The sequence below is a fragment of the Passer montanus genome, unplaced genomic scaffold (genome assembly GCF_014805655.1).
Source record: "Passer montanus isolate IOZ18808 unplaced genomic scaffold, ASM1480565v1 scaffold17, whole genome shotgun sequence".
NCBI lineage: Eukaryota > Metazoa > Chordata > Aves > Passeriformes > Passeridae > Passer > Passer montanus.
The window spans coordinates 403,740-415,476 of NW_024364270.1; the positions used below are offsets into that span (position 1 = coordinate 403,740).

General features: G+C 39.4%; 1 protein-coding gene across 1 annotated transcript in view; it reads left to right on the plus strand.

The window, feature by feature from the left end:
* The window catches only part of LOC120499750 (ras association domain-containing protein 5-like), a 33,374-nt gene extending 26,791 nt beyond the window's left edge, over positions 1-6,583 (plus strand). Inside the window, exons 3-5 of the mRNA XM_039703797.1 lie at positions 2,773-2,897; positions 5,738-5,940; positions 6,496-6,583. Of these exons, the coding sequence (XP_039559731.1) occupies positions 2,773-2,897; positions 5,738-5,761 (149 nt within the window). The 3' untranslated portion in view covers positions 5,762-5,940; positions 6,496-6,583. The remainder of the gene's footprint in view (positions 1-2,772; positions 2,898-5,737; positions 5,941-6,495) is intronic.
* Positions 6,584-11,737: the final 5,154 nt, after the last annotated feature.

The window sequence follows — 11,737 nt, forward strand, 5'->3', positions numbered from 1 at the left end:
GAACACTGTTTAGCTAACAGATTTTCTCCTAATATTATTTGTGAATTTGTGCATGCTCAGTACATGCAATTGTGCAGCCACAGGAAGTTGGGGAATTAGTGAACCTTGGTGTCCTACAGATTTGTAGGACATTCTCCACAACCTCCTCACCACACAGGTGATGTGCAGTAGCTGCTTCTCCAGACGTGGCCGGACAATGGCATAATAGCTGAATTTTGCCAGCTTTGCCCTGAGTGTGGGTGTTAGTTTGGGACTCCCCCCTTTAGCCTGGAGATAATTTTCATAAAACTTAATTAGCTTTTAGGGCATTTGTGGTTGAAATAATCAGCTCTGTCAGAACTACAGGGGAGAATTGAAAGGTGGGTATACTGTGCAATCTTATAATAATTTTTTTCTAAAGAAGGTAACTGAACTTGCAAAGTAAAAAACACAGAAATTAAGGAAAAAAGAAACTGAACTTGCAAAGTAAAAAACACAGAAATTAAGAAAAAAGAAGAAATGAAAATACTACTTTCATTTGATCTTCTTTTGCTTATGCATTGTAATGTAATTTTTATTTAAGTGCTCCCATCCTGGCTTTCTCGTGTAGATGCCCTGTTCCCTTACCTGATGAACAATGGCTCCAAATTTTTTTTATTCCTCTTGGCTTTTCCACTGTGTCTTATGGGGTCCCTTCCCAAAGACAAAATCCTTCTCTTCTCAAGGCACCCATGAAAATGAGTGTTCTATCTTCTCCAGAATTTCATGAAGTGCATGAGTCAGTTGAAAAATAATCCCAGCTGCATAAGCATAAAACAGAGCCCTGGGAAAACCTCATTTGGGTCAAAAGCACAGTTCTTGCTGACTTCAGCTGCAGTTGGGAATACTCTATGTTTACTAAAAGTTGGATAAAGGAACTCAAATGTGGAACCCAGGAGAAATTAGGCAGCAACGTGGCTTGCTAGCATCACACAAGGATGTAGAGACAACTATAAATTCTTCTGGGCACATAAGCTGCCTAACCATTCTTTTTATTTGTCTCTGTAGTCTTCTGTATTGCTTCACCTTTTTCAAATCCTGCATTAAATACAGTGACTGTTTTAGAGAGTGTGAGTCTTTTTCAGTGCTTTGATTTATACTGCAACAGGGTCCTTTGTAACCCATAATTAGCTGGAAGCTATTTGCTGACATCTCAAGAGGAGTGTGACTTGAGACACAGTGATGTTATTGTGATATAGTTGCTGTGATGAAGTCAGTCTGTTTTAAGATCAGAAACATCCCAGTTATCTGCCTTGCAGTGCTGATCCAGGATGGACTCACTATGCCGGGTTGCTGTGTTGAAAAATTTTTGACAGGCTGACTTTGTGCCAAATAAATACAATTAATCTTGCCTTAATGCAAGCGTAACATAAATTCTGTATCAGGTGCAGGAATGTGATTGCAGGTTTACTCTTTATCCACATTATAATTTTTGCTTTTGAATGGTCCGATGGTACGGGGGTATTACATTAAAGATCCAGTTCCTAGCCAAGAGTAACATCATTTCAGGGAACACTCTGTGTCTTGCCCTATAACACCATGATGAGTATGGATTGGAAATGGGAAGGTTCAAGAATTCATTTTTTGCAATGGGAATCTATTCAAACATAAGAGAAACTGAAATTTTTGAGAAGCTGATAAGGGAACAAAAGAGCCCATCCAGAATTTCATCTTTTGCTATAAATCTTGAAAGTGTAAAGCGTTGTAACAACAATGAAAAAAAAAAAAAAGTAAGCATAGCTTAGTTAGAGAAAATTAAAGCATTTCCTCCAAAAGTCATTCTTGGAAATGGCTGAATTGTTTTAGCTGAAGTGTTCTAAAACAAACAGCATGATGTTCCCCAGCATGGAAACTTGAAGTACAAGTGGCTACTCTTTGGCAAAATTATAAGCAATTTAAAACCTAAAAATAGAAAGTGACATTCAGTCCTAGACAAAGATGGCATGGTGAACTCTGCCCAGCTTACACAGAAAACCAGCAAACATAACAAGGCTTCAAAGCAAAACAAGCTGGTTTTGCAAATACTCTTAAAGTGATTCTTTAAGATTAGAGGGAGTATGAATCATCTATTTCTTACTAGAGATAAGGCCATCTGCCTGTTATAATGAATTTACATTTCTAATAGCCATCTTAGTTGACTTGGATAGCTAGCAAGTGAAATTTCTGAATTGTTACGGAAGGCAAATATTTGATTTACCAGCATCATTAAGCTCCAGATAAGTCCCTTATTCTGCTTTCAATACTCATGTGCATATTCTTATGAGTATCTAGAGCTTAAAACATGAAAAACCATGTAGCAATAATTCTGTGTAGGTAGAATTTTTTGTCTGCAAGTCAAAAATGTTGTGTCTTTTCTGGGAACTGCCCCTTTCATGCTTACATTGCAACAGCAAATACCTAGTTTGTGGCATGGACATTTTGCGAGACCATCCCAGTGAGGCAGCCGTGATCTAACTAAAGACCTGCTCACTGCAGGCCTGTCAGTGTGACACTGGGAGGTGTGCTGCACTGTCACCTTCGCTCCGGTGAATTTACATCTCCAGCCCTCTGTAGCTATTATTATCTTTGATAGGGGTGGGGAAATTTGCTTGAGAGGTGGTTATTTCTCTGAGGTCACGTAGCAAATGAGGATGTGTCTCACTCCTATGTTCTGCCTGCAGAAGCCTAATTTCTAAATACGATTTTAATTTGTTTTTTTGTTTGTTTGTTTTATTTTCTTTTTTTTTTCCTGGCGTCTGTCTGTGGGTTTTTAAGATTGCAGGTACACCTGCCATGCTCACTGCCGAGACCTGGTGCACCTGGGCTGCCGGCGGAATGGAAAATTAATGGACTGCCTTGCTCCACATGACACCTTAGAATCATCTTACAGCAGCGGTCAGGTAAGAGCTCTCCTGCTCATGCAGTTACTGCTTTCTCTTGTCAGCTCTGTCGTGAAGTGTGGTCTGCCTGCCTCATCTGGCTGCTCGGGAAGAATGTCTCACTTAGGCATGGTTTTCCCATCCAGTGCTGTGATTTTGCAGCACAGCTGGGTCACTCCTGCCCCAGTTAGTTTTCAGCTAAATCTACTGAAAAGTAATCCCACAAAACTGTTTTTCCTGTTGGTTCTGGCCACTGTGGGTCATTTACATCTAATCAGTAGAAACCTCTGAGATGTCACCTGTGATAAGAACACACACTCTCTTGTTTTTATTTTGGCGGGGGGGGGGAGGATGAAGAATTGTGGCAAGTTTTTGTGTGCAAGTTCCTTTTTTCAAGCCTTTTATTTGAGCATCAAAAAACCCCTTCGTTAAAGCACATATGGTCTAAACTTAGAGTGTTAATGTTTTAACTGAAAAGCGTTATTCAAAATATAATTAGTGAAGACAAATTGGTATATGCACATCCACAGTGGTCAATTTAACCCTTTTACTGTCTTTAGAACTCATATTGAAGAAATGTCCTTACTGGGGGAGAGGGTTAAAATCCAAACAATCCCAGACCCAGCTGTCATTGGTAATGCTCATTTTATTCACTGTAAGAATTGCTGCTGTTTACTGCAAGAATCAAGAGAGATTCATAGAACAGCCTACCCTGAGTTTCATTATCCACAGAATTGCCAAGAACAGGCTGCACCTGCTAAAAGCAGCCAGCTGTGAAATTTGTGCCCACCCAAAATACTTCTGTCTCCAAGAAGTCTCCTCTTCCCTTCCTTCTGCCCCACCATAAGATGCATAAAACTAATGTTCTGACACCCTGACACCCTGTGTCACTTTTCCTACACAAGGGATATTATGTTAGCAGATTGCCCCACCATAAGATGCATAAATGCATAAAACTAATGTTCTGACACCCTGTGTCACTTTTCCTACACAAGGGATATTATGTTAGCAGATTTGTGGGATGTATTGTTTGGGTCTGGGTTGGGGTTTTTTTTCAATAATGTTGTACAGAATAAATATTTTAAATTTAAGTTAAGCACATCTTAGCAACAGTTATGCTAAGGTCTTAAAAGACAATTTTGTATGGCAAGAAACTAGGATTCTTGTGTATTTTTTCTTGTGGTATTGTCCATAACATATAGAGGAGGCAATGTAACTGCCCTCACAAGCTGCCCAATTATGGACATGAAAGATCACTCCACAAATATACGAACACACTACAGCAGATGCCTCTTGTAGACAGCAACTTTTGCTTTAAAATTTTCTTTCCTGAAATCACTCTGGTCTAAGGAATCAAACAGATGCCACTTGTCTTCAAAGTCATTACTATCTTCCTACTGTAATTTACCAGTTGTGGGATATGCTGTCACAGGTGATTGTAGCCATAGCCCTATTTAAAGGCAGATACTAAACAACACTAAGGAGGGCAAGGGAATCCTCCTTGAGGATTGCAAAAATTTATTCTGAGTCAGCTCTGAAGCACAGCAATGCAATCATTAACTAAAGATGATCCGCTGCCATTTCGGTGAAATAGTCTGAGGACACAAAAAGCAAAGCAAGCTTAACTTGGTGGGAAAAGCAGCAAGAAATATTAACACACAGTTGAGATAAACCCAGTGCTTACATTCCTCTGTGATGATCACTCACCCACTGGTGAATCAACCAAAGAAGTATTTTCTCAGAGGATTTAAAATTAAAATATAGTGCAGCGCTTTTCCTTTCCAGGTTCCCGTTAAGCAAAATCCTTATAGCATATACAGAAGGCCTAAATCCAGCTGGGAAACATTTGTGGTGGACAAAGTTAGACTTTATCCTCAGCCCTTGCCATAGACATGTCAGACAGATTCCAGGAAGCATTTTTATAATTTTAATTTTTTAGCAGGAAAAAAAATGGAACTTGCTACAGACTTATGTCAAAACCAATTTTTATGAAATGATAATTCTACCAAAAAGTAAAACAATCCAGATAAGTAAAAACAATGTTTGGTAACACAAAGATGTGTAAAGACTTCTAATGACTAGACTTCAGAAAAGTTCTGGAATAGGCTTTCAGGGAAGGGTGAAGTCACCATCTGTGGAAGTGCTCAAAAAATGAGTAGATGTGGCACTTCACAATATGATTTAGTGGCTTGCATTTGGTTGAAGGTTGGACTTGATGATCTTGGAGGACTTTTCCAACCTTAATGATTCCATGATTCTAAAATTTCTGAGCATCCTTGTTGAGCTTGGTGTGTGTCCTCCAGGTCATCACTGAATTTTCTCTGCAACAGCAACATTTTCTTTTGTAGAAGCTCCAACCACCACCCAACTGTCCAGCCACCCAAACTGTGACTGAGGACATGGTGTCTCTCTGTGAGCTCCGTGTGCCTTGCTGTTGGGAAGACAGAAGGGGAATAACTCAGATGCTGAAAGGCAGAGCAGCAGCAATGGAGAGGAGGAAGTACAGGGCAATGCAAGTTTTGGAAGTGTGGGTGACTGTCAGCAAGAAAATGTGACAGAATCAGAGAGAGAAGGGCATTAAAATAATTTTTACTCAAAAAGGCATGTACAGCTTTTTTGTGAGAGATCTAAAAAAGAGCAAGTGCTGTCCTGGGTATGAATACTGAGCAAGGAAACTGCTTCTTGCTCTTTGAGCCCTACAGTACTTAGGGGAGCCAAATTTCATGTGCATTTGTTTGTGTGCAACAAGACCGCATCAAAGAAGTACTGTTTTTTCCTACTGATTTCCTTCCTCTTGGAAGAAGCCACACTTTGGCTGCTTGCAGTGGGTGACAGTTGTTGCAAATCTCTTTCCTCACTAGCTGTTTGGGTCAGTGTGTGCCTGACAACTGATACACGAGAGATGAGGATTCAAATGCTATTTTCAGCATCCATCATCCACTGGTTTTGAGGCAGCAACTGTTTACATGCAGAAAACCTGGAATATTTCCTGTTGGGTCATTTTCTTTACGCACGGCTGTCCCACATGCACAGAGCAGACGGAGCTGCCACAGGAATCTGCAAGGTTTGAATTTGCTCCTTCCTCTGCTACTGACCTGCTCAGACCACTTTTTCTTTCTAGGACTTGTCTACTTCTCTTGTAGGTAAAAAAGGAATTAGAATTTTAAAAAATAATTTTAACATCCCTGAATGGGACCATTGTTACAAAATCTAGCATTAGGTTACTAGTTAATTAAACACAACTCCCAGCTCAGCTGCCATCTCAAAATTACTATTTTCTTCCATGCTAAAATTTCCTGGACTTTATCAGCCTTAAAGGTGATTTTTAACTTTCTGTTTAATGTTTCAACTTGTATCTCACGTATAAAACTGAACAGGTGTTTAGTATAAGATCATGAAGGGGTCGGGAATGGGAAAAATATGATGGCAAAAAGACTGAACCTATCCTCTTTACAAAATTATTCTTGCATTCTTACTCTGTGGATGGTATCTAGTCCACAGTTCATTTTACTTAGATGCAGGACTGTGCTTTTGAAGCTAATCTTCCAGTTGTCTTTACTTCCCTTGTTTTGGTTGATATCAGGGAGTAGTCATAGGACAAAAATCCATTCCACTTCAGGTGAAAACTAAGCTGCTTCCTGAAGCCTGTGAGAAGAGGCACTCCAGGAGCCAACCTAACACACTCAGCCCACTGGATCAAAGCAGAGATTTTCTTAAGTAAGCATTATGAAGAGTTTATATTGAGAACTTTGGATCCTCAGCACCACTTGCTGTCTTTTACAGGGCTGTGTGTTGCACTACATTATTTGCTAAAACAGGCATTAGATTCTTGGCGCAGAACTTTTCCCAGTGATGCCTGCTTCTGCTTTATCTATACCATGACTTTGAAAATCACATGGCATGCAAAACCAGTTAATTTTACATGAGCTATGCTAGTCAAATGCAGAGTTGCAAAGATCACACACATATTTGGGGATGTCTCACCCATACAGTGAACATACATTTAAATTGTGAAGGGATTTTGCAGGAGTATTCAAATTTTTTTGTATTTATGGAGAGGGATGACTTGCTAACAGACCATAGTCCTGGGATTTGTGCCTTTTCTTTCTGGAACAACTGTTTTGTTTTGAAGTATTTTTTTTAAACACTAAAGCACTAGTTTGAAGTCATTATATTGGCACTCTAGTGCTGGTACAGGTTAAAGAGTCATGGCACCTCTGTATTGGCATATGCTCCTTCAAACATGGAAAATATTACTTTGTGTTGATAGTAGGCAATGCTTTGAACTCCAGCTCTCTATGACCTAGCACCATTTCAGATTGGTCAGGTGAATGTATCTCCTGCTTGATGCAGGTGAAATAAACTGCTCTTCATTCTGCTGCAGTGACCTGGTGGTGCCCTGAGTGCAGCAGAGCTTGGTGCCCAGCTGTAGTTCCTGGTCCTGAATGCTTGCTCATGCCTATACACTTTTCCCTGTTCCCCTTGCTCTTCCACTCCCAGCGGCACCAGCACTGGTGGACAATGGACAATGCTCTTTCAAAACAGGTCAGGAAAATGTTGTAGCTTCTAACCTTTGTCCTTGCAAAGCCCAATCAGCTCTTCAGTTCTCAACACAGCCTGTGAACAGTACTGTCAGCACAACAGGGGCTGGGTGCTATGATGTGGCTGAAACACCTTAAATTCCAAATAACCTTGAACAAATGTCATGTTGAGACACAGTTTGAGAATCTAGACTTAAGATTTCTCTTATGGGAAAGAGGAATTTCTTACAGGCTCTTAACTGCTGATTTTGCAAAGAGAGTCTACAGATTTTCAGTGGATTTCCCTCCTGTGCAATTCTGCCAGCAACTGGAGCACTTGGGTGCACACATGAGTGGTCAAAGAGCCTCAGAATCTGGAATGTGGTCACACAGCTTGAGTTTGTTAACAAATCGTTGGAGCTCAAAAGGCCTAATTTTTGAGCTTCTTTCTCTGAGTGTGTATGTATACACACATAAATATTTCATGATAAAAAGGTCAAGGAAATTCCATGATGAAGCTGTTCTTACAGATCGCTAAGGCTGAGGGTTAAATACTTGAAAATGAAATTCACAATGTCTCACGTAATTCAAGTACCAATGGCAGAAATATATGACTCAGGTGAAAATTGTGCGGCCTTAGATATTTCCCTCCTGAACAGACTTCCTATAGAGATTAAAGAGGAAATTATGCATATAGGTTCTCTGTGGTCTTGTACAGAGCACTCAGAAAAAGCTGGGGAAAGAGTTGCCAATTTCTTCCATGAACAAGAAGAATGGGATGAATAAAGCTCCTTTCCAGCAATCCTCTCCTATCCTACAACATTGCCAATTATAGGCACACCACCTCTGACTGACATGCCAAGGCCTTTTCAAAGTCTAAGAAGTATTAAAGCCCATTGTGTGGATTTTAAATTTTTCCTGTTTTTCTATCATCCTAGATGAATCAAAAATTGACACTTTTTTATGCAGAAGTCACAGATATAATTTATTTCTTCAATAATTTATTTATTTGACAAGCTTTCCCAAAGAGATCTCAATACACTCAAAATTTTCTCAAAGACAAAGGGCATTCAGAGTTGAAATTGGTACAAGACCTGAGGCACTTGATAAAGTATAGAAAGAGATATAGGGTGTAGCAAATGACTTGGATAACAACACTTCCCAGATTGCTTCAAATTGCATGAATGCCATGGAGAAGAATGAGAGCATCTCACAGTGCTAATACAGAAACTTCTGGAAGGGCACTGATGTTGTCACCTAAACGTACCTGAAAATGAAAATGGTTTCAGTTCCTTGCCTTAAAAGATATGGTAGTTTCTTCAAAAATAACCCATGGAGGAAAAAACTGACAACACAGAGCAGATGTAGGTGTGTGCAGTTCTTGATTAATACCCTTAAAAGATATGGTAGTTGAACGTTTCTTCAAAAATAACCCATGGAGAAAAAAACTGACAACACAGAGCAGATGTAGGTGTGTGCAGTTCTTGATTAATAATGAAAACTACCTTTGAGCTATTGATTGCTTTCCTCTACCAACTCTTGGTACTGGTGTGTACTCTGTACAATGGGCACGGGGCTTATGGCTCACATATTTCATATCTATGTTAAACCTGGTTATGCTTGGTAGTAGTTGAAAGGAAAAGAGGAAAAGTGAATTATGTTTGTTTTGGCAGGCAAAATGAGGCAAATTTTAAATTTTGACAGTAACTGCGAAAGCTTTTAAACCAAAACTGAAGCTGATTTCAGTTCTAATTGTGTATATTGCTCAGGTTACTATTAGAGAAACATATTTGGCAAAAATAAAAGGCTTGATCAATTATATAAACTAGAAATTAGTTCCAAGCTTTCAAAAAATAATTTGAGAGTTTCCACAACTCCTGGGGCACTACACTTTGCAACCCTCCCTCAAAGGAATATTATTAAAATGGGCTTTGCACAATGCTGACTTAAGGTCTTTAAACAATAAATTATTTGTAACATTTTATAGAGTTGAATTTATCAGATATTTGGGATTCTTCAGTATTCTCTGGCACAAGCATCATGGAATAGTCTGTTGGGTTTTCTTGAGCACACTGAACAAACACTTGGGTTGATGGGGACTGAAACAGTAGTTGAATATTGCAAGTAGGATAAATCCAAAAGACACATTTAAACAAGAAGAGGGTTTTAGAGCTCCAAGTAGACCTCAAAGCCCAGTAAGTACAGACTGGATGGGACACGTGGTGAGGGGACTTGTATCATGATACCACCAAGCAGAGTTAATACTAGAATTTATACTTTTAACAGAATAAATTTCAGCTTCCTGGTGGAAATTTTCAGTCCACAGAAGCAATCTGAATTGTGTTTGTATGCCATTGTGTTTTTTAAACTTTTTTTAAAAAACTACACATTTTTATCAGCAAATCTGTCTTTTAATTTTTTTCTTAAGTTGGGCTTGTTCAGGGTTTCTTTCCATTTTGAGTACTTGGTCAATATTCAGTCCCAACCTTTCAAACAGAAAGGTAACAAGCTCACTGCTTAAAGCCCACATTACTGAAACCTAGAGAAGGTCAATTATCAGTTGTTTAGCAACCAGATCAACGTAGTCAAACAGCTCTGATTTTCTAGTTGCATCAAAGACGCAGACAAGGCTTCAAATTAGAGGAAAATGCCCCTATTAGACATGGGGAACATTTAAAATGTGCTTTTGATTTTTTGTACAGTTAGGTGTTTTCATATTCATGAGGTTTGTATTGTCTTCCTAGAAAATACATTTCCCTAAAATGTAGCCAGTCTTAACCTGTCATTTTGTCAGCTGCCATTGTAAGATCAGTGTTCTTTTTCCACTATTTATTTTGAATACACATATTTTTTCACAATCCTTTCCACTGCTGTCAGTGTTGTGCCAGGTGTAGGATGTAATATACCTACTGTATTCTTTTATTGTGCCAATTTTCTTCCTAATTCAAAGTTATTAATATCTTCCCAGTATCTCAGCAGGCTCAGTAGAGCACAGAATGATAACATTGCTAATTTAATACAGGTAATAGTCTTGCAGGTCCTGTACATTCCAGATGGTTCTCCAGTATTCAAATAGCATTGCTTAATCATGTTGGAGAAAAAGTTCAAGGAGAACTGATCCTCTAAAATGTTGAGTTCTGTGTGCAGCCTGAGGGTTGGGCTTGTGACAGTTTGCAGCAGAGGGGTCAGAGAGCATTTTTGTCTTATCTTCAGGGTAGATTTCTCAACGTGCAGAGCAGAACAGCAACCACTAGGACAGCTGGTTTTGATGTGGCATGTGAAGGCAAATGGATGTTGCATCAAAACTTGTGTGCTTGAAGATGTGTATTTTGCTGGTTTATGCTGTAGGTTAGTTTGTACGTGGCGGCTGCAGTTGCTGGGTGATAGATCGCTGACCATGATAGTGTCCTGAGTGCCTTACTGGACCCTCAAAACATGCAAAGAAAAGGAGCACTGGTAGGGAAATTGTTAAATGGGGTGTAAATGCTGGGGCCTGCAAATCTCTGTCTCAGTGAGTCCTAACACTGATTTTTCTCTGAAGTCCATATGCTGTAGATGACAGATGGAGTACTGAACTTTGCCTTTCAGTTAGAGACAGGTTGGCAAACAGAGTGACAGTGGCTTTCATTCTACCCTTCATGGCCTGATTATGTTTTTCATATCCATTAAACACCTCACTCTAAATAGAATTACCAGCAGCCATGTCAGTTTTTTCCTAACCTATGGATCCACAGGGATAAAGGGGTGACTGATTGTCAAGTATAACAAGGGCCTGAATGGATCTTTAATATCAGACACTTTCTACTGCACTTACTCAAGAGGCTGATTTTATTTTGCATTTGAATATTCAGGAAGGTAGCTGGGCTTGTGATATGATGCAGACTGCTTAATTCATCCCACGTAGACCTGCCCTGAACAAATAACATGATGGCAGTGAGAACTGATTAGAAAAGAAAGTCAGAACTGTTGGGAAACCCACATCTCATATTCGCAAATACTCGTCCAGCTTCACATTATCTGCCTTTTTTTTTTAATGGAGTTTCAGCCTTTTTGTTTGACTTATGGCATTAGCAGCTGTTGGAAATATACACAGAAGAGATTGCTGTTGCCTTTTGACTCAGTGCAGGAAGGGCATGATGCAAAACCTTCCCTGGTGGGGAAGGAAGGTGGGGAGTGGTTTTTGATTATTTTTAATGATAACATTGCTGGGTGAAGATAGGAAAATATTTGTTCCCAGTCTTTGATCCAAGTAGCATGCCAACCAACAGTAACAAAGACAGCTGTTAGGAAATCAGGTAGACAACAGAGCCCTATGTTGCTCTGTTTGTTTTTCTTACAGAA